Here is a 24,631-nt window from a genome sequence, read left to right as displayed (position 1 = left end):
TGTGTGTGTGTGTGTGTGTGTGTGTGTGTGTGTGTGTGTGTGTGTGTGTTCTCTCCCTTCCCCCCACCACCCTGTCACTTCCTCCCCCCCTCCCCCAACAGCATTTATTATTAGGGATCAGAATGTAAACTGGATTGTTGCGTGACGTATGCGTGGACAATATTGGGCCTCTGCTGACCCCCCCTCCCCCTCTCATCCCCCTGCCGTATTCGCTTCCCCTCCCCCTCCCTACCCTCTCCCCTCACCCCCACTCCATCCCCCCACTCCCTATCCCCTCTCCCCACCCCCAAGTCCCTCTTATCCCCATCCCTTGTCCATTTCTTCCTATTTTTCACTCCTCTTTATTCCCTAGTTTTCCCCTTCCTCTTCTCCCTTTCAGTTTCTTCCCCTTCTCCTCCCCCTCCTCCCTCGCCCCCTCACCCCTTCCCCCTCCCCCTCTCCTCCTCCCAAGAGTGATGACAAGTGAGGAGAGGAAGGCCGAGAACGAGCAGGAAGTATGGAGTGGAGGAGTATATGGGGGAAGGTGGTTTGGAGTGGTGGCAGGGAGTGGTGATGAGTTCTGGCCCTTCCCTGGATCAACTCCGGGATTAGGTGTGTGAAGGTTAGATAGATGGATAGACGGAGGTGTGTGGAAGGGAGTACTGGGATTAGGTGTGTTAGGGTTAAATAAATAGACAGAATAATAGATGGAGATTGAGAAGTAGATGGAGGTGTAAGTAATGCCAGAGGTTAATAGAAAACAGATAAGGATGATGGATGATTAGCACACACACACACACACACACACACACACACACACACAGGAATGGACACAGACATGGATGAGAGGCGTTCGTGTTATTCTGCAAGGTTTCGCCCGTCTCCCTCGACATCATCAGGGTAAAGGAACAACAGCCAAGTGTAAGAACAATATAACGCACTAGGGACGGATCTTGCATTTGGCTCTCTTTTGTTTCTGTTTTTTCTTGGAACAATTTGCGGACTCCTGGCCTTTGGTTCCTTTTTCCTTGCTAAATGCCAAATGGTTAACAGTTGTATATTCCTCTTGTATCCACTAGGTCATATTTACTGTATTCTAGGGAAGGGAGGGGTTAACAGGGTAATAATTTAAGAATAAAAGGAATATACAAATGGCAGACGATGGTTAATTAACCCTTTGAAAGTAAATCCCTAGCAAACGTAAAATATCAACCAATCCTTAAACCATATATGTGCCTTAATGTTTGGAAGTAAGGAAAAATAAAAAGGAGAAGACCAGCTTGTGGAGGTGTGTCTGTAACAAGGGAGGAAAAAGAACTACGGTTGAGGTAGTGTGTAGAAATGATGAACGTTGATTTATTTATTTGAATGTGTAAAGGATGCCAGAAGCAGTAGTATTACGGAGTTCAGGAGAGCTGCTTTGTATATGACGATTCTAGCAGTTTAAGATTCGAAGAACCCCTGGCTTATGTCAGAATGTAGATTTTGTTTTGATTAAGAAAAGGAGTAGTCAGAATGATGTGAATGAGGTCAGGTGGATAACAAAGTGGGGGAAGAAAAGGTTGACGTGTCCGAGCAGACGACCCTTTGTGTTCAGCGATCCGAGGGTTAGATTCCGCTGGGTTTGGCCTACATATCGAAGTTTACAATGGGAACATGTGGACTGGTGTACTGGGTTGGAGATAAAGCAGAGTGGAAGGGCTCTTTGTATTGGAAGAAAGACTATAGTGTACGAATTGGTAAAAGTAATTGCTAACACTGTATCTGGAAGACATTTTAAGAATTTTTGTTAACCTTTTCCATACTGTGAATCTCAAGTGTCGATTAAAAGGAAGCTTTATGTATTTACTTCTTAATATGGCTGTGTTGGCGGCCTGGCCATTGTTGGTTGTCCATTAATATTCTGACAGGATTTTCAGTTATTTTTTAAAGGAAGCCTTTGCTTAGAAAGAAAGATTGTAGGTTCTTTATTGCTTTGTCAAAGGAAATCTAGCTGGTGCACAGCTTGTATCCTGTGTTTAAATAGGTTTTCCTTGAGTTAATTTTGATCATTTCTGGTATAAAAGAATGATGGTGAATCCCCAGTCCGGAAAAAGTGGGTTGACGGGACACAGAGTCCAATGATTGAGTGATTAAATATGCCCAAGAAATATAAGCATGAATCCTTTTCCGTTTCTACAATAAATTTGATATTTCTTTCTATGCAAAGGCTTCCTTTTAAAAATACTTGTAAATCCTATCAGTGCATTAATGGACAACAAACAAATGGCCAGGCCGCCAACACAGCCAAACCAAGCAGTAAATACATAAAGCTTCCATTTTACCGACACCTGACCTTCACAGTAAGGAAAAGGTTAACAGAAATTGTCAAAATGTCTTCCAGTTGCTAAGTTAGTATTTATTTTTACCAATTCCTACACTATAGTCTTTCTTCAAATACAAAGACCCCTTATCTTATCTTATATATCTTATCTTACACACACACACACACACACACACACACACACACACACACACACACACACACACACACACACACACACACACACACACACACACATATATATATATATATATATATATATATATATATATATATATAACTTCACCCTCATACGAATAGTTCACTCTGAGGATATAATACGCAGAAATACGTACATTTTCTACTTTCATTTCTCCCGTGGTTATTAAGATTGCATTTCTTCACAGTGTAGTAATGTATTAATGAAATTACAGCGTGAGGTGCTCAGCTTGACAGTGCCCTTAATCGTTCAACTGGAAGATACTATGGCAGCACACTGAAAGGGTTAGTGATGAAGATATATTTTGACCTGACTTGCACAAGAGGGTCCAGGCAGGTGGCAGCTGTTGTATCGTCATAATAATCATTTTCAGCTGGTGACAGCATGCGATAATAATTGTTTCCTCTCCACACTGACATTCTGAAGCACTGAATGTAAATTATGATACCGACGCAGTGTAGGGGAACAACTTACCTAGGATGGGGAAAAATATTACTCCTTAAGTGTTTATGCTCGTGTCTTCTTTGTAATATGTTCCTGCTTCTTGGCTACCATACGATCATTTTCCGCCAGAAGTGAGTATAGTAGCCAGAGGGTGTTATACAAGATCCGTTAAATCTACCTCTTGGCCACACAACTCTAGTCATCTATTTCAGCTTACCCCAGACGATATTATTTAGGTAAGAGTGATGCATATGAGCTTGATTGTTGGCTATGGTGATGGAATCCAACCTTACACCTTCTCAAGGAGCGAGAATGGTTGAGGATGCTGATGATGTTATTTAAAGATACTAAATCACTTGTGTATGTTGGATTTCAAATAGATTCTGTCCACTTGTGCTGTACGGAACATTGAACACTGCTTTAACGTGAGCCAGGGTGTACTTTTACCTAGATTTATGTACTAATGTGAACCGTGCGCGAACTTTGTGCAGTTGGGATTCTGTCAAACCTGTGGACAACGATGCAATATCGTACTTATTTTTTGTTTGTCAACCCATCAGTACGGAGTGTTTCGTATTTTATCCTTGCTGCCATCAAGGAAGAATAGCGAAAGTAGTCACAATTAGCCAGAAATGTGACGCCATGTTTCCTAAGCATTCCTCATGGTCGGGTTGCTTACGGCACAGCTAAGGTTTTTATAAACTGGATCGTGACCAAACTATAAAGGCAGCTGTTAAAAATGCTCATCCATTTTCAGCAGCTGTTGGGGAGAAGACATTCCATATTTATAATGAAACTTGTAAATGGTGTTGGAACCTCGATTTGCAGCTTGGCCATGTTTATCTTCGCTGTGTCTCGCCTTAGTGTTTGTGTAGGTAGCTGGTGGGGCTATAAAGTTTGTAGCCACACTTCACTCGTATGGTGTCAGTATTAAGCCTTCTAGATTTCGATATCACGTAAAATCTTTCGCTGCCAATGACGCCGTTAGATATATTATTGAGGCTAAACCATGATACTTTATTCAGAAAATAAGAACTCGAGCATTCCAGAAGTTAAGTCTGACTGTTTTGAAATCTTCTGTAGGAATATCCCATTTAAACATCATCGAATAGTAACCAGTAAAAGGCCACTTCCTGTTCACGAATCACAGTAAATGCCAAATGTCTTATTACACTGAAATATGAACCTGTGATGTAAGGAGGTCTAGTGAGGCTGGATGGTCAGGAATGGAGTGTGTGAGTGTCTTCAAGTACATAAGCAGTGTGCTGAGTAAGGATGAAAATTGAGGGGATGAAGTACATGAAAGGGTGCAGAAAGGTACATGGTTCACAGAGAGCAGTGATAAGGACAAGGGAAGGGAACGTAGGTGTTAAAATAATCGCTACTTAACAGTATTGTGATCACTGTAACGTATGGAAGTGAAGCTTGGACTGTCTTTGCAGGGCACAAGTAAAGAATAAGAGCAGCGGAAATAGCATTTGAGAGGATTATGTGGAGTTACATGGAGAGAGACAGACAAATGAGGAAGTGAAGGGGCGTTGTGGTGTTGATGTGGATGTGATTGAAAGCATTAAAAGTACTGTGAGAAGGAGTGGTCATGTGGAGAGAATGGAGAATGAGAGACTGACGCGAAGAGTGTATGTGAGTGAGATGAAGGGAGGGAGGGGGAAGGGAGCCGAGAATGAGATGGATGGATGGGGTGGAGAGTATGAGTGAGGAGTGTTTGAGTCAGAGGAAGGGCAGTCAGATGGCAGAGGACAGGGCGACAAAGAGGTTATTTCTTTGTGGCCACACGTTACAGGATCAAGGCCTCTGGGAATAGATCGATCGATAGATAGATAGATATTAGGTTACCAGTTCATCCATTAACTACTGTGACTTAGCGAAGTTCGTTGGTGAAGGTTTTGCAATAATGCGTATCGGCAGCACAAAGGTAATTACAGTAAACACTCAATATTCGCTGAGGTACAACTTTCAACTAGACTACGACCTGCAGCAGCTAGTTTCATCCAGGTTTGTTTTTGTACTGAAGGATGAACAGAGGCAAATGGGAAGCAAACTTTGTCCTAGAGTCTTATCGATCTGGGAATGAGTTGGATTTCCCCATGTGCGTGCTGGGCGTGGAAAACTTACGGACCTAAAGAGGAGACGCGTTGCATAATTTTAAACATGCTTGACGGATAGGTGTATATGAAACTGATTGGTTATTGTGGTAGTTTAAGCAGATTTCCATATAAACTTTTTTTTTTTAGGTAAATGTGTATAAAAGGGTGATTGGTTATTGATTATGGTGATGATGTTAATATTCCATATCTATGAACGTTTTTGAGATAATGACGTATATTAACGTGATTGGTTATTGGTTATTGTGATGATATAAGTAACTTGCCATACCTATAAACGTTTTTAAGTTAATGATGTATATAAACGTGATTGGTCGTTGGTTATTGTGATTGGAGTGGATAATTAAAGTAAAAATAATGAAGTGCTTTAGAGAATTGCTTGTATTGGTAAAAATGGTTGGCGTCCTTATTAACAGAATCGCAGGTTTCTGTGTGTGTGTGTGTGTGTGTGTGTGTGTGTGTGTGTGTGTGTGTGTGTGTGTGTGTGTGTGTGTGTGTGTGTGTGTGTGTGTGTTATTGCCACATCACCAGCGTCACTAACCTACCGCCTGCCCGCTTTCTTATGATTCCCGGGGCGGAGGCAGGAGGGACGACATTGTTTAATCCGGATCTCTCTCTCTCTCTCTCATATATATATATATATATATATATATATATATATATATATATATATATATATATATATATATATATAATGTACAGTATATATAAATTTAGGAGAGCCTGAGTTATTTTAAAGAGGAAATGAACACACTCGGTTAATAGTAATATGAAATAGTAGTTTATTAAACCTATAATTTATGGGTCGGATTTTTTTTCCTTTTTTTTTTTTGTGTGTGGGATGGAGGTGAGTCGTGGCAGGTTGTGCGATAAGTGAATGAATGCTGTGTTGCTTACTTCAGTCGATGCTCCTCATGCTAATAATGTCTCTCTTCTGTGTTGTCCTTTGTATTATGTGGGCTTCATATACCCCACATGTGTAATGACAGTACCGAAGTGTAGTGGTGGCGCAGGCTCAAAGTGGCGTCTCATACTTAGGATAGCCTTAAGGGATGTACACACTGAAACGCACGAGAAACCAAGCTTTAAGCATAATGGGCTAAAAGACCATCGCCATTTAAGTGCAGAACTACTCGCAGTGTCCTTCGGACCTTCGTAAGTGTCGCGAAATCTCGTCGATAAAATTTCGCTTTTGTTTTTCTCTCGTTCTGCAGTTATAATTCCAAAAAGAATACTGTATACGTACACGAACGTGTTATGCACCAGAACGTTCCTCAGTAACCGGGATTGTTGTATTCATATTTGGAGCAACATTGGAGCTACAGTACACGAGTTACCTAAAGCACATCACCAGCACTTTGAACGCTTCTCGGTGTATGTAAAACTCCACGGATTCTTGTTGTCCCATCCCTCGTAAACATTTTACTGTACTGTATCAGTCACTGTGATAGCAATTATCACAGTTAAAAGTCATTTTCATAGCAAAGCTGATGTCTGTTTGATAGATAGCTTCTATTGAAAGCTCGTAAACTAGAATAATGATATTCTGAAATGGGATGTACGGATAGAAAAAGTATAGAAACGAGAGAGAGAGAGAGAGAGAGAGAGAGAGAGAGAGAGAGAGAGAGAGAGAGAGAGAGAGCATTTGTAACTGGAGGAGATTCAGTGTGTACCCATTAACACATTCCACTCTGTACTCAAAGAATATTTTTTTTTAGTTTACCGTACAGATCCGTGGGTTATCTTGCAGCTGAGTAAATTCGTCTGGCGGTGGTGTGAAGAAAATAAGATACACATGGGTTTCAATTGGGTATATTGAGATGGACTGTATTGTAGTCAGAGGCGTGGATTTTCCTGTAGCTTAATAAAATCGTCTGGCTGTGGTCTGACTAAAATGATAAACTACACATGGGTTTGAATGGCATACAAGTGGCGATGTGGGTCAGGTTATTAGCATGGTGATTTTTTATTCTTTATTTCTTTGTTTATTTACACTTTATACATTATGTACCTGCTGTGCATTACGTTTTGGCTAACGATACGCTTGTACACAGTGCACAGTGCTCAGGAGGTGTCCCTAAGGCACCAGAAATGTAAAAATATATCAAACCAGATCACGGCTTGATGTGGAGCCTATTGTGATGTCCCTGTTAACTGGGTAGAGACGCAAATGCGGCGTTCATCTAGGAACCAAACCCACACAATTCCCCCGCGCCTCCTGTGGCACGTCACTGTCAGCCACGAAGGAACATCGGTTCACTGCACGGGATAACCCTGTAGGGCAGGATGCTTGCCTGTGGTTGATGGGTCTGCTCAAACAGGTAGATTAGGGTTAATCAACAACAGCAATAATAGAAGTTATGACGAACGACCTTATTCGCGAGACACTGGTGATGTCGTAAGTATCCCGCTTTTGTGTTAGCCATTTCCTGCTGCTGGGTCTCCATTATTATTATTATTATTATTATTATTATTATTATTATTATCAATTTATTTTATTTATTTATTTGTTTGTCTTTTCCGTGTCTTGTGTCTGGGACAGAGGGTTAGCATGCAGATTTTTTTTTTTTTTTTTTTTTTTACTTACCATTTCCTGTCTCATAATGTTACCCACTCCACATACAGGGTGTCACAGAAAACCTATACCACACATCAGACGGTTATTCTTGAGGTGATTTTGAGTGATAAAGACTGTATCAAAATGGGCCCAGTTCTTAGCTGTTACCGAGTGATAGTTGCTGATGACGCTATGGGCGACAATGTTCCTTCTCATGTTTCACTTTTTCGCTCATTAGTTTTTTCTTTCTTTCTTTCTTTCTTTTTCCAAGCGGTTGAGATTTGGACCCATAGCGATACTGGATTTATTACTCACAATAATCCCAAGAATATCCGTTTGAAGTCTGGTACACGTTTCCTGGGACATCCTGTAATTATGGGCGAGCGAGCAAAGTGATGTGTACGTTCAGCTGAGAAACGAGCGGCCCGACACGACACGGCCCGACTGCGATGGTTTTCAGAGGCTAGTAACTTTTCTGCTACATGAGACAGAGAGGAGAGTCGTTCAGCAGGCAGATACATTCGCTAAATTTTGTTTTTAGCTACCGGTATATATTTACTCGTGAGACCAAAGAAACCCTGTGGAGTCCTAGCTTGCCATGGGAGTGTACCGAGGGTTTCAGTTGACATGCTCCACACTGAAATCGAATTTAAAAAGATTTCCTGTTGTGACACTGTGATATCTTGCATGGATTCTAACAGTTAAATATAGGATATTACGCTCATAATTTTACATTCTATGTTGAGGAAATGAAATCAGCAAGGGTAATCGCCCCATTTCCGGTTACATCATTCAGTCAATAGCCAGGCGTTTACCGACGCAGTTCGTTGACACGGCAAGTCGGGAGCAGAAAACTAAACATTAGGCGTGTGATAAATGCTACGGCGCCTCGTTATAGGCATATCCAGAGAGAAAACGTGGAAAGGTAAATATTTTAGCACAGTTATTCTTCGTTATTGTTCAGTTATCTCGCCAGAAACGTTGAAAGTTTTCACCAAGATGAAATTATGATGACAGGCATATGTACAAACGCTCACTCGCTCGTGACGCGCTCAAAATACGCACTTTACTAGAATAGTAGATTTTTTTTTTTTTCCAAGCTTAACACTTTTTGTGTGTGGTCGTGCTGAATCCAGTCGATTGTATTCGAGTTAAGAAAGCACCGTAGCACTGAAGACTGTACATAACTTCTTCTCAATTTATAAGCGTCTGCTGAACTGAATGAAAGCGTCTGATGTCTGGAATGAAATAGTAATTACGTCATCGGACCGAAGAGGTAAAGGTTCTGTTGCATATCAATATAGTCTTAGTTATAGCTTTTTCTGCCCTTCAACCCGAGGACTTAAGTATTTTTATTCATAGTATCTTCAGACGATTTTATTAAGCTTAGTAAAAACATTTGGGACAAGTGGGGTTAAAGAGAAGTTTCATTTACTCCTTGATTATGAAGGTCGCTGGAAAACTGAACAAGAATATATTACAGAAGCTCGCTATGGTACTAAAGGGTTAACTATCAACATGGACTCAAGGAGCTGTGTGGGGGAGGCCTGAGGAGGAAGGTGGGTGGGTGTGGGACGTGTGGGGGTGGGGCGGAGGAAAGGAGGCTGGTGGCTGTTGAGAGAAAGGGGTAAAAAGGGGGAGGGACGGAACCAGAAATGTGTGGAGAAGGGAGAGAGGGGCATGGTGTGTGTGTGTGTGTGTGTGTGTGTGTGTGTGTGTGTGTGTGTGTAATTCACCGGGTCGGTCAGGATCACTTGGTAGTCGTGATCGTCAGCTTTTACCCTCCCGGATGGGAGCTGAGAGCTCATGTAGTCCGATCTAAGGGCAAGGCTGTGACCTTCACACACCCACACACCCGTCCCCTTGCTCAAGGGGGACAGTAACCACCCACTTCGTCAGTGAAACTTTTTCGCAACCTGAGCGAGGCGCGAACTCCCGTCTACCAGATGGCAGTGTGTGTGACGTTGGAGTTCTTGCCCTGGTCCACACACACTGCTGCATTCTGCGTCATCCTCCCTCCATCCGTACGTCACTGTCCATCCGCCGCCTTTACAATAGACACACGAACCCCTGCTTTGGCAATACCCACAACCCTCCCTCATAGCTCCCTTTTCCATTTTGTGTATTTGCTGTATAAACACGTCACACACACACACACACACACACACACACACACACACACACACACACACACACACACACACACACACACACACACACACACACACACACACACACACACACACACACACACACACACACACACACACACACACACACACAGAGGGAAGGAGGTAAACACGCCGACTTACCCCAGCAGCGTGACTTTCGACTAACCTTACCACCGAGATTTGAGGCTGTTGTATTTTGATTCCAGTTATTATAGTCTAGTTTATATTTATCATGAACAACCTCGACGCCGTTAAATGGTGTATAATTAAGACGTGAGTATTGACGTGCCGAGTGCAGAAATAAACAAGTTGAAGAGGTGCCAGGAAGCCTTAAAAAAAAAAAAAACAATATAAAGAAAAAGAAATAAAAAAGACCTTCTCTCCTCCATCAGTGCCCCCCCCTCCCTATTCTCCTTCAACTTCCTCTCCTTTCGCCTACTTCCCTCTCCTTCACTCCGTACATATTTCTCTTTTGGGTTTCTCTCCGTCTCCAGTCTTTAGTCTTCCCCTCCTGTCCTCTTCCCATCCCTTCCTTACTTACCATCCGCCCCTTCCCCCCTCCCATACCTCTCCTGCACCCTCAGCCTTCCCCCACGCCGCCCCTCCACACCACTCCAACCCCCTTCTACTCCACTCCACACCCCATCACTGCCTCTCTTCTCGAAACCCCTTCATTATCTCTCCAGACTCCACCACTACCCTCCAAACCCCTCCAGTGTCCCTTTACACCTGTTCAGTGTGTTTCCCTTCTCTTCCAAACCCTTCCACTGTCTCCACACTCGTCTCGTTTCCCTCCACACCCCTCCACTATTTCTCCACACCCCTCCACTCCTTTCCACAGACTTCCTGCAACACCACAATAGCAAAGAGATAGCATCGGAGTGACAGTATGCATCACCCCCCCTTACCCTACCCTTCCCTGCCCTACATACCATATCCCCCCTACCCTAACCAACCTTACATAGCCACCCCTACCCTACCCTACATACCCTAACCTACCCTCAACCCTATCCTAGCCTTCATACGGTAGCATAGCCTCCCTGCAACCTCCACACTGCTGTTGCTGTTAGTACGGACGCCACGCCTGTCTTTATAACACCCCTCGCTGGCTGTCACTGCTGTCTGGTATGGCTCTCGTTCCATCCCTAGCTAGCACCAGAACTGTCTAAACTGCATGCTGTTCGCGGCACTGGAGATGTGTGTGTTTTCTCTCTCTGCAACTGCTTATATTTTGATGTGAAAGAGATAGTGCTGTGCATCTCTCGCGGGCTGTTGAGAAATACTTTGCCCCAACCGGTAATAATATTGTGGAAACTCTGTCCAAGGAAACCAGTCCAGCCTCTACCCCTAACCCCACCTGGACTGTCTGATGCCGTCTTTGTTACCTGTACTGCCTTTTTAATTCTAAATTGCCCTAAACTTAACATCTCTCCATCTTGAATACTGAACCGTGACAAAATATTAAACCAAGAATCTGATGCTTATCGCGAAGAAGTGTTGTAGGAAGGATGTATAGCCATAACACTGCTTTTTTCCACCACTGGCCTATGTGAAATAAGCTCCCCAAACCCGGAAATCTGGGCCAAGTTAACGTGAAAGAACTAGAGTATGTTGGGGAGCCATTTCTGTTTATGATATGTTAGAAATGATGCCGTGAAATGTTGTGATATAATCCGTGTACCCAGACTACCCCTGGTATGCCTGTTTACCCGTGTACTGTTACTGTGTCTGGCTATATATATATATATTGATAACGTGAATGGCTGTAATTGCGGTGTTGTATAGGCAGCAGTGCAGTGAATGCCGTATTATACCTCCTTCCACCACCCTGATTACCCAGACTTACAACTGGGCACCGGAATGTAAAACCGACCACTGTGGGCTGTGTTCTCGAGGAAGACTGAAGCTTAGGAAAACTGACTGTTTGCCTTATTGATCCTCATGCAATGATGCTGGAGAGGGACGCCTTCACGCAGTGGCATCCATATAGCCGTGCAGTGGAGCCACCTGGTTATATCGGTCCTTCAACTCCCTCCTTCAGGAGGATGGTGGACAGCAGAAGGGCTGCGTCAGCCTGCAGTATGGGTTCACGCACACATGAGCCTGGGGCCACAACAAAAGTACCAACATAAACCCTCGTGCCGTCGATAGGCATAGAACTAAACACTGTTTTCCCCTCCCACACCATAACTTTGTCCCAGGATCCAGGAACCAGTTTTTCTTAGTTTGGTTTATCAATTTTGTAATGAAGGTGGTATCATACGTTTTCTTTTTCCTGACAGCCATTCCCCGGCTACGTGATCGTATCGGCGACTTTTTCGGGTTTGCCGGCAACTGTAACAGGAATGACCCGGTAACGTCACGTCTTTAAAACTTGCCGTGAAAATGTGCCTGTATTCAGTGAGATACAGGAGGCTCTTTAGTAATGTCGTCGTTCCGAAACACTTCTCCTTAGCTAGGGAAAAATGTTAGTAGCAGGGATGAAGTGAAACAATACCTCACCAGACTGAAGATGTTTTGCTGGTTTGAAGGATTATGACACTTTTCTAGCTTTTATTTATTATTTTGTTTACTTAAATTATATTATCTATCCGTCTATTTGTATCAGTCAGTCTTGCTATCTGTCTATCTCTGTCTGTCCGTATCAATCTACACCGATCAGTCTGTCTCCATGTATGCATCTATCTATCCATCTATCTATAGTGTGATGTGATGCGGCCGTGTTGTGTGGGGAATGGTGTCGAATTTGCCCCCTAAGATAAAAAACAAACAAACAAGAGTGAGAGGGTAGCAAAAATAAAATCAGGCTTTACATGGTTGTCACAGAGGTAGTCACTTCAGTACCATGATACATTTCACTTGATAGCCCACAAGATTTGATTTAGCATACGATTTTTTTTTTTTTTTTTTTTTCTGGAAGGGTTAGATGCATCCTACACTAACCCCCTCACTACAAGAGGTTTCCCACACGCTGAGTAAAATCGTCTGAAGATAGATCGAACTGATAGAAAATAAATCACCGGATGCCTGGGAACTACTGGAGACTATGTTGTAACTCGGAAGACAAATGGCCACTCCAAAATCGATTATTATTATTATTATTATTATTATTATTGTTATTATTATTATTATTATTATTTGTTTGCCTGCCATGAAAAGGATAACGGTGCACATATTGACAATCAGGCTCCCATGACTCAATCAGCCTCACAAAATCGTCTGGTGTTAGCTGGAATGAACTACTAGAACTGTCCTGATTATGAGGGAGGATTAACGTGGGCATTATTAGGAGAGTTGCCACGGAAATCCTTAGTGAGCGCCATACCTCCCCGACGGACCTTACCGCGTTGGGATTCGCTTCGCCAGGCTACAGGTAATCGGGTCCAAGTACCACGGACGCGTGGATTATCTTCCTTGTGTTGCCCCGGGTTCCTGTTCACCCAGCAGTACAGTTGGGTACTTGGCTAACAAAGCGATACTCGCCTGTCGTGTTTTAGGGGAAAATGGAGACTTATCGGTGCGCAAAAATGACTGTGTAGCCATACCACGCCTGGTGTAGTTGGTGGTGGTTAATGGTGATCCCTCATCATATTAGGGCACAACATATACAGTATATATATATATATATATATATATATATATATATATATATATATATATATATATATATATATATATATATATATATACACCCGTCAGTCTATCATCTATCTATCTATCTATCTATATTCATCTATCTATCTGTCTATCTATGTATCTGTGTATCTTTCTCTGTCTATCTATCTGTCTATCTGTCTGTTTATCTATCTGTCTCTTTATATGTACTGTATATTCATTTTATATATATATATACATATATATATTCATCTGTCTATCTGTCTGTCCATCTATCTATATATATACACATATATATATGTATATAAATGAGCAGTTTTAGTCGGGTTAAGAGACTTTTTTAATGGGAGGGATTAGATGTAGCCGCGATACACCCCTCGATTACCAGGGGACTCTGTTGTGGTGAATAGAATCGTTTGGAAGCAGAGAAAAGAAACTATGGAAGACATGATGCAGGGAATGACTAAAGGATTTTACCCAGTTGTTATGATAAGTAATTTGTCATAGCAGTGAGTAATTATGGCATAGGGCCTATATGTCTGGTCGTATTCTTGGTTTTTGCCTAAATATTCCCGAAAGTTGGTTGTGAAGTATGTGAAAATGGTATGGAGGCAGAACAACGTATATGCCAACATTCTTAGGCTCTGGAAGAATACTGAATATGGTGCTGTACGGAAATTAAACGTCTTGCTACAGGGTTTAGTGAATCTATCGCTGAAACTCCGAAATGTCTCGGGGTCGCATTTTGAGTAGTTGGGGTGATTTCCTTGTATCTCCTCTCCAGCGATTTATTTTTCCTGTTGCTCCTTAGTTTATTCTTGTATGCCAGCGATGCAACCCATGTCGATACTACAACGATGTAAACAGAGTGCGAGGGAAGGAGAAGGTATGGTATGTGAAATAATTAACAAGGAAAGAATCACTACCAAGCCTTGTTAGGCTCCACTTTTTCGTCCTGTCCTACACCCTCTCTTCTTCACTTCCCTCTTCCGCTTCTTCATCGTTTCCCCTTCATTCCCACTTCCTCTTTTTCCCTTTTTCCTCCTCCTTCTCCTTCTCTTCTTCATCCTTTCCCCTTCATTCCCACTTCCTCCTTTTCCCTTTTTCCTCCTCCTCTTCTTCTTCCCCTTCCTCTTCTTCTTCTTCTTCTTCTTCTTCTTCTTCTTCTTCTTCTTCCTCCTCCTCCTCCTCCTCCTCCTCCTCCTCCTCCTCCTCCTCCTCCTCCTCCTCACATGATTTAGTTCACATGAGACCTGATATATTTTGCCTGTAGTAAGTATGACAAAACTGGGAACAGCTTTGATTTCCAGACTTTGCCAGGTTTTGCTCTCAAATGACGACTGATCTGGAAGGGAGGGTTGTTACGTGAAGGGAACTATGATTGTAATGGTGACGCGGGCTGGAACAAGAGACAGAAAGACTAGGAGATGAGGATGAAGGAAGGAAGTTGAGGAAGTGGTGAAGACAGTGTTATAGATTCTACGTCTCTCTCTCTCTCTCTCTCTCTCTCTCTCTCTCGCAACTTCCAGACGATTATATTTAGTGCAGGAGACAATTTTAGGAGTGGAGGGGGTTGGAAATAGCCTACATTAATCCCTTCAGACAAGAGATTATTTTTAAGTTGAAAAAAAATCTTGAGGTAACACTTAAAAAAAAAAAATACTTGGGGGCTCTAAGTAGGCTTTATGCAGCGGAGAGAGAGAGAGAGAGAGAGAGAGAGAGAGAGAGAGAGAGAAAAAAAAATGACAGTAAGCTCTCATGCGTATAATTCAGCATATACGCTTAACCCACCAATATTCATACAGTGCTGCGTAGACCTATAGTTAACAGCGTATGTGCTGATTGTGCTGCTTTGTTTATGTAAGGGGTGGAACTGCGTGCTGGCGTATTCCCCCCCCCCCCTCTCTCTCTCTCTCTCTCTCTCTCTCTCAAGTTGTGTACCTTAGAATTCTGTTTTTTCACTCTCGTTTGATAGGACTTTCTGCGCACGTTTCATTGTGTGTGTGTGTGTGTGTGTGTGTGTGTGTGTGTGTGTGTGTGTGTGTGTGTGTGTGTGTGTGTGTTAGGGAGGGAGAGGGAGAATTAATTAGGTCCTATCCTGTCATTCGTTGCTAAGAAGTATAATCCAGTTCCCTTTGCTGATATCAAAAACCGATTGGAGAATCCTCCTCCTGCTCCTCCTTCTCCTCCTCCTTTTTTCTTTTCTCTTTTCTCTTATTTTTCCTTCCTTTTCTTCTTCACCCATGTCTCAGTGTCAGCATCTGTATTGTCATGGTGTGCAGATCATACTCTACAGTATATCCTCAGTGTCTTTCTTTCTTATTTTTTCCAGACAGTTTTTCAGCTGGGTGTATTCCTTCGTTCGATGACCAGTTAACATCAGACTTGGTACAATAGTTCCTTTATGAAATATCCTGAGATTTATTCGGTATTTTTTTTATTTAGGCCTTCTGAATGGTATTAGGGGGTCAAAGGTCATTCATCAGAAAAACAGTGAAATGTAGCAACATGAATCCGTTGAATTTATCAACTTTTCCTATGAGGGATAGGACAGTCACCTCTACATCACATTGTACTGCACTTTAGCTGTGTGGAAATCCTGCTGCACTCTCTTGGGGATGTTGGCAGTGTTTACATTTTATTGGTGCTGCACACACACGGTTTTATTCATCATAAAGTAGGATAGCAGCCTAGTAGTGAAGGGGTTTGGGGAAGAAGGACGAGTGGTGGTAGTAGCAGTATTGGTAGTAGTTGCAAAGCCTGGCCCATAAAACGTGAACTTAGTAGACTTAAGGCTGAAGCAGTCCTCCTCGTGCAGCCCACCGTCCTCTTTTCGGGGAATAGGGAAGGAGATGAGAGACGTTTGCATAACCAGGCATCGGAGCAACTCGGTCATATCGGTGCCACCACATGAAGGCGTCCCTCTCCATGATCTTAGGCGAAAAACACAAAAGCTACACCATATCTACCTTAAGTGTCCTGTGAAATATGAACCACCCATCCAGTCATACAGAATTCCATCAGTAGGTATCAGTTTTGCATCCTGTCTTTGCAACTCATTAAACCACACATTCATTCACTCATCATTTTGCCGCAGAATCAGTATCCCAGCTTTATCTTTGCAACTTGTTGTAAAATTCCTGTGATATATATAATACCTCACCACCATTCACTTATATATTGCAACAGTAGTCAATCTTCTGACGTCTTTGCAACTAAATATAAGCTTCAGATCCATCCATAATATTAAAACACTCTTAATTCTGCTACTTATCTATGCAACTTAGCTTTGACAATTGATGATGAAGAGGAATTTTTAGTAACATGTCTTGGTTTATTGACGTCACTTGTCCTTTACGAAGGTGGAAGGTGTTTTTGTTCAGGTGGTTTGTACCTTTGCTGCTGTTTTTTGCTGTGTGTGTGTGTGTGTGTGTGTGTGTGTGTGTGTGTGTGTGTGTGTGAGAGAGAGAGAGAGAGAGAGAGAGAGAGAGAGAGAGAGTTACGAAGACACTAAGACAAAACAAACCTTTCGCGTCTTACTAGATTTGTCCGTACTTCACTTTAGGCTTTACTAATAACTCTTGTAGTTTTTTTTTTTTTACTATCAAGTTGAGTGTTTATTTCTTAGATGATCTTCAGATGAATACTAAAATTTTTACTAAAAGTTTTCCGATTTCGTTTTGCTGTTTTTTTTTTTTTTTTTTTTTTTTTTATAACGTAGACATAGTATTTTCTGTTCCGTTTGTCCTATGAAAATTTCGATCTTTGTTCATAAAAATCGTGGTTGTGTGTGTGTGTGTGTGTGTGTGTGTGTGTGTGTTAGATCTTTCCTTTTCTGTTAGTTCTTTGTGTAACTCGTAAACCTTTGAATATAACCCATCCTTGTTTGACACCAAGAGGACGCCAGTTGTCTTTGTCTCTTGCTTTTACCGTACACCACACCCACACACCGCACCCACATCCACACCCTCACACCTGACCCACACACACACCACACCTACACACCACCCACCCACACACCTTCACGCCACACCACCACGCCACACTACACCCCGGCATTCTATTCAGATGATGGACGGAGTGATATGCCCGGTACTGACCCATTGTTATTCACCACACTCACTCACTCACCTCACTCACTCACTCACTCACTCACTCACTCACCCATTTCCGCCGTTCTTACAATATGTTTCTCACGCAAATCATTTCCTCACTGATTCTGCCTCCTTCCCTTTTTCATTGTCTAACTCACTGACCTCATCTCCTTTTTACACACACACACACACACACACACACACACACACACACACACACACACACACACACACACACATTCTGCTACGCTCACTCAATTACTTTTTAGTACGGGATCCTGTATAATTGTGTGTGTGTGTGTGTGTGTGTGTGTGTGTGTGTGTGTGTGTGTGTGTGTGTGTGTGGAGAGAGAGAGGGGAGACAGACAGACAAATAGGAATACAGAGACGAATACCGTGTACGTCATAAGTGGCAAGGTCGTTGAATGTCTTGCTGACGTGTTTCATTATCAGATTCTTCATTTTTCAAAGCTGAACGTGTGTGTGCATGTGTGTGTGTGTGTGTGTGAGCTGTAAAGATAATGTGTGTGTACAGTACTGGCACCTATACATACATGTGTGCGCATATATCTTAAACTTAATCATTTCTTAATTACCGATACCGTATGTACACAGGTGAATTTTTAGCCTGTATGTGTATTTAAGATGTATGTTTGTATGTATGTGTGCGTGTATGTATGTAGAATGTATATATGTATGTATGTACGTCTAACCTTGGCACAGCGGCCTAGCCTCACCGCAGGCCCCAGCGTTGTTTTTGCCTGCTGACCCCATGCGTACGAGTAGTGTTGCCATACTTCCCTGCTGCCACCACACGATGTTATTCCGCTACAGAGATACGTGCCAGCGAAGTGGTTGTAAACTACCATCTCTTTACAATCTTTATTTTCAGTTATCAGCTCTTGTCTATAGTTCCTCCCTCCTCTCTTTTCCCTTCCCTTCCGTCTCTACTCCCCTCCCTTCCTCTCATATACATGGCATAATTATTTTCTCACTGCTTTATGTCGAAGAAAATACTCATATGTTCTTAAACAGACGCCGTTGTGGAAGACATACATACATTATATATATATATATATATATATATATATATATATATATATATATATATATATATATATATATAAATGTATATACCGGTATATATATCGTGTATCGGACATTACGCCTTGTATATCTCCGTCAGTATTAAGCCCCAACAAATCACAAGATGAATCGTATGCAGCCCAGTAAAATGTGTAAGGTCTTCGTGGCTAATTCAGATATCGCTGATGCCACAGACGCCGGTGTGCAATGGGTAATTGATATATTTTCAGTTTTCATTTCAGAAAATATATTTCCCCAGAAATACCAAGATGCTTCGTAATAAGGTGTGTTAATTTTCGGTATAAGTGTGTAGTTCAACTTAGTATTCCTTCCATAGATACCATTATCAATATGGACGGGGTGTATATGTTAGTAGTAGTAGTAGTTCCAGCACCAGGTTAAGCTGAATGTGAGCCTAATGGTCTGTAGGCAGAAGTTGCTCCTCTCCTGCAACCCACCATCATCCTTTGGGGGAATAGGGAGCTGAGGGACATTTTGTATAATCAAGCAGTTCCACCGTCTAGGTATATTGGTGCCACCACAGGAAGGCGTCCCTCTCCAGCACCACCGTGTATAAGTTGTATGTATGTGACACTCCAGAATGAGATGAACAGTTTGTCCCTTTCAGACTCGGTTGTGTCTTCTTTCATTGTGGCTCTTAAGACCATTTTATTCAGGTACAGGAGGGCCCTTGGGTTTAAAGGCACTCAGTGTATCTTAATGCGTTCCGCTCAGAGCCGATGGTATATTATTATTAATTTAGGAATACCGCGATGGGTTTATGTTGCCACAGGAAAAAAAAGTGTCTGAACAGGATAAAAAACTCATATGTGGTGCTCTGTGTACTTCTCAGAGATTGATCTAATTTGATATTTATTTATTTATTTATTTATTTATTTATTTATTGCAAAACTCGTCTATGTTGTTCTGTATATTCTGCTCAGGTTAATATAATATGGCTTATTTATTTTGTGCATTCATTCATTGATTATTTTTTTCTTTGTTGCAGACGCCAATATGGAGTGGATGGTAATGAACATGGACCGCTTCTTCGCCCCAAGTATCCAACTGGGCACGTACATGGGCGACGACAAATACGTGGTGCCCCCCAACTGTAAAGGTAGGTCAAAATATGTCTCCTTTTTGACCCTTTTCGCCATTGTGGACGCAGTATTTCTCTTTGCACCGTTGTGGACGCAGTATCTCCTTACCTGCAATTTCGGTGTTATGGACGCACTTGCATATATCATTCTGGTTAAAAATAGATTATTCACCTTCTGCAGAGAGGAATTTTCATAGCCAGAAGGGTTATGGAGGTAACTTTTAACCTCTCTGATAGGATCCTCAACATCATAACAACATAGTCTGTTAGCCAGAATGAAATAGCTAAATGCACCATAATTAGTTTATTATTAGTGATGAGAATAGTAGTGGACAACAGCAAGTGAGCTTTATCCTGTTAGGTCGTCTGTTTAATCCATTGCATCATAAAAGTAGGGGAATAAGTTTTATTTTTTCCCAGTTTTTAATGTATGTCTGTATCTTCTGTCTGTTGCTTTATTCACCTCTGTCATTTATGTGTCTCAATGAGGTAAGATATGCTGTGTTAGTCTTCTAATGAATGTGCTTGTGTTTCTGTAACATTTTTGCATTTTTTATGAACGTAAATTATTTTCTGTGTGCTCCTGTATCTTAACAGCGCCGGTGTCTTTACACAAGGTAGGACTGTCATTACTTTCCTTCGTATTTTTGTATTGCATTTATCTCTTGTATTTTTTGTTATATTTATGTATGTGTATCAGGAAGGTAGGGAAACAGTTTAATATATGTAATGTGTAATTTTTTTGTATATATCCCGGTATGTACGGTATTGTATGTACAGCACAGTTTGTATCTGTTCAACGTACAGCACATTATATATCTATAAAATTGTGCGCATTTCCAGTGATATTTGTTAACCAGGTAATAATAATTGGTATGGTGGCTGTGTGTATGTCTTTGTCAGGAACGATGGAAGGTATTAGTGTTGTATATTACCGTGCTTCAGGAAGGGTAGAACTGATTGTTTCAGAGCTGGAGTGAACCTCTTCAGTCCGGTGGAGTATTTAATATTTGTTCTTGCTGCCACCAGACGATTTTATTCAGCAAAGGAAAGGCATCATGTGCTGAAGTGCATGCTGAACTTTGTATCTACCTCCTCGAGTTCAGAATCTCTCTCCTGAAGAAAATTGTCTGAGAGTAACAACATAAAATACTTTACCAGATTGAAGGAGTTAAGGGAACAATACTTTGATAGTGTTGATAGAGTGGACGAGGAATATCTGTGGCTGCTGGTTTGGTGTTTTTGTTGTCACCGATATTATTGCAACAGATCAACGCTGGAACTGTCATCCTCTGTACTACCTATGATTTCCAGTCTGTTTAATGCAGTGTGTCCAGATATCTCGAAATGAACGGATGTTAATTTTGGCTCTGTTTTTGTAACTTCCCACATCCCTGTGGGAAGTTTTCTTGTTTTTGTCAATAATATTAATCTTACTTATTTAAAAACTGCGATATTTCAAAGACTATTTGACCTAAAGTCTTCAAACTCGGTCAGCTCAGTCGGGCAGCTGTCAGCTTCTCGTGGCCAATTATGGTGGCAGTCCGTCAACAGAATCTTCGGATATTATCCCAAACACAGAAAAATGTGTCAGCCATGTTGCCTCAAGAACCGCTTTAGCTAGGAAACTGATATTTTATTACATTATAGCCCTGAGGCGGACACAGTGTGGAAATGAGCATGGTTTTAGTGGGTTGATTATTCTCTGAGATTGCCTGGGCTATCTTTTCCGGAAAGTCCTAATGTCTCCAGATTTTTCATGAAGGATTTAAGCTAGAGCGACAAAACTTGGTGGCCTTATAGACTGTGATGACCCAAGGTGACCTGCAGAAGATCAGTGACCTTGACATCAAGGTCCTCTTTTAGCTCGGCGTCTATAGGCAATGGCTGTGGGAAGTTTTTATCAAAATGGTCCTTGGACAATTTTATGGCGTTCTAGTTTTGTTACCGTATTATTTTTCCCAGAGGGAATAGTCTTGCAGGCGTCTGGCCTTTGGTTCCTTGCTTAAAAAAATGGAGAATCGGGTAATTAATTTCCACCTGTGGAACTATGGAACTTTTTTTTTTTTTTTTCGGAGCGATGGAAGTAATTGACGAGGCTGTTTATCTCTGTAGCAGTAAATATTGACTGTATTTGTGTCCTTAGGTAAGATGATGAGGAAGATTTGTGTCTCTTGCAGTGTGTAAACAAACGACCAAACATTCCTTCTCCACCAACACCAACATTGTCTTCAGAGATTATGTTACCGCCACACCGTGTAATCCTCTCAGGGTAGAAATGTCATAGTGATGGTGTTAACCCTTCAGTACCATGACGTCTGTGGTACACGCCCTCATAGTGAAGGGCTTGGAAAAAATATCCATCCACAGCTTGAGTACGATGAGATAGAAATTTTAACATTATTTATCGTACCGCCAGACCATTTTATTGAGGAGCCTCGTAATGAAGGGGTAGAAGGTCTTGTAACTTTGACGCTCCTGTAGAAACCTATCCTAAAATCGTCTGGCGGCAGTGAAAATCGTTATAATTGTAGGAAGATGGTTATTATTATTATTATTATTATTATTATTATTATTATTGCTGCCGTACTCGACTTTGGTGACGAATTTTATCGATGTGAGGGAAACGAAATGTCCCTAAGTTATGAAGGAGTACTGAAGAATTACACGAATTAACCATATTTCTTTAGTATCCATTGGCATTTACCGTCAGCTTATTATTATTTTTTTTTAACCGCCTCATAGTGATTTTTATTCATTTTAGGGAGACTTAAAGGGATTATTGAAGGCCATATCAATTCCCTCCAATTTGAAAAGTGTCTCCTAAAAGTGAAATCGCTAGAAGGCAGTAAGAATGAAAGAAATTTATCGTAATGTAGCTGTTAAGGGGAATATGTTGTTCTTGCCAGTGAAAATAAACAGTAATTACGACCATTATAATATTAAAATAAAGCAGTTTGAATAAAAAGCAATGATCGCACAGTAGGTTAATTTATGGCTTTACATTTACCAACGATGACCACGATGTAAGTAATAGAACATGGAGATAGTTCATTGAAGAAAACGAAGGCTGCGGAAGGGCCAACTGTGATAAACGTACATTACACGTTTATATCCTGCTCAACGTTAGTTTTAGGCCTGTTGAACACTTTACGGCAATTGATATCATTACTACAGAAGATTGTGAATTCAGTTATAGCCCTTTTACATTAACTTGGCCCAGATTTATTTCTTTTATAGCTTATTTCACGTAGCTCAGTGGAGGAAAAAGAGAATGCTACGGATCCTATCCGTAGCACTTCTTCGCGACTAGTATAATAAAGTCTTCGTCTATTGTTTTAACGCGGTATTAAAGGGGAGATAGCAATTTTAGGCCAAGTTAGAGTAAAAAGGGTATAGGAATGTCAGTATTTGAAGGAGTTAGAATTCGATTAACCCCTTGAGTACGAGTCTTATGCTGCCGACACGCTTTTATTATTTTATTTGTTATTATTAGTTATTATTATTATTATTATTATTTGTGTGTGTGTGTGTGTGTGTGTGTGTAAGGAGTAATGGAACGGTGTGCTATTGATGTGGATGTGACGGAGCGTTATTATCAGTACTCTTGAGATGGTTTGGCCATGTGGAGAGGATGGAAAATGAGAGACTGACCAGGAGAGTGTATGTGAGTGAGGTGGAGGGGGAGAGGGAGACCAGTGATATGAGATGAAGGGATGAAGTGGAGAAATATATGAGAGGGGGGTGTGAGTTGGAAGATAGATAGATGAACATAAATAGATAGACAGACAGATAAATAGATAGGTAGATAGAAGAAGCATTTCGAAGGACACCTACTGAAGAGACGAGGTTTATTTTTTTTTGGGGGGGTTACATTTCCTATCTGCTACAGACGATTTTATTCAGCTTGGGAAGGAGGCAGAGCTATATTCCTCACGTTAACACCACTCGATCTTTCCATTGCATCCCAGCACTAAAAACCCCTTCTTTTCAACCCTCATTAACCCCCTTCACTACGAGAGGCCTGTATGGAAATCGTCTGATGGTGGCAAGATTATAAAAAGCGTCACCTAAGCCAAATAAAAACCGTCTGATCAATAAAAAGCACCAGTAATAAAAATAAAGAAATAATTGCTCTGAAAGGGTAACCAGTGGATTGGAAAATACCCGTTGCTAGTGCCCAGTACCCTTTCACTCCGATGACCTTTGTTTTTTTATTTTTTTTTGCTATCTTGAGGGGATTTTACTCAACTTGGAAGATCCCCGTCGTAGTGCAAGGGTTACTGGAGGCTTTTACCTAACCTCTCCTGGTCGTAAAGCCTCTTCTCTCTCTCTCTAACTTGGTCTAAAATTGCCATCTCCGTCTTGAATGGTGAAGCGTGGCAGTGGATTAGAACTGGAATGTGTTGCTAGTCACGAAGAAGAGTAGAAAAATGTGGAGACGTAACCCTGTCCTTTTCTGTCACTAAGGACGAAAATCTAGGCCAAATTGAGGTAAAAGAGGATTTATAGTATTTATTCCGGATTACTTCAGACGATTTCATTCAGCTGAGGGAGTTACGGAAGCCTGGGAGCGCTAAACTATACCCGTTTTACGCTATCTTCGCTTAAAATTCTCATCGCTCCAACTTGAATGCTGAGTTTGTAGCACTGGATCAACAGTGACAGTACGGTGAAGAAGTGTATTGAAGTGTATTGATCGTGTTCTCATTCTGCCACTCAGCTACGCGAAATTAGCCGCAGAAGGACAAAAACTGGGTCATATTAGTGAAAAATAAAAGTATGGTGGAGCGGAAATGACATAAATCGTGTGTGTTGACGAGCACATAGCTTCGTTAGTACACCTGAGCCAATTAGCCCAACTAATTTTTTTGCTCTAAATAACAGGGGTTCTGATAAACAGGGTACAAAGATAAGGTGATTGTGTGTGTGTGTGTG

General features: G+C 41.5%; 1 protein-coding gene across 1 annotated transcript in view; it reads left to right on the top strand.

The window, feature by feature from the left end:
* Nucleotides 1–24,631, top strand: part of tim (timeless) — a 394,051-nt gene that overhangs the window by 87,240 nt on the left and 282,180 nt on the right. The window contains exon 3 of the mRNA XM_080274845.1: nt 19,601–19,711. Within this exon, the coding sequence (XP_080130971.1) occupies nt 19,609–19,711 (103 nt within the window). The 5' untranslated portion in view covers nt 19,601–19,608. The remainder of the gene's footprint in view (nt 1–19,600; nt 19,712–24,631) is intronic.

The sequence above is a fragment of the Coenobita brevimanus genome, chromosome 60, assembly GCF_032717465.1.
Source record: "Coenobita brevimanus isolate Jiangsu-jjx chromosome 60, ASM3271746v2, whole genome shotgun sequence".
Classification (NCBI taxonomy): domain Eukaryota; kingdom Metazoa; phylum Arthropoda; class Malacostraca; order Decapoda; family Coenobitidae; genus Coenobita; species Coenobita brevimanus.
The sequence above is the reverse complement of the archived record's forward strand: the minus strand, read 5'-3'. Positions and strand labels throughout refer to the sequence as shown.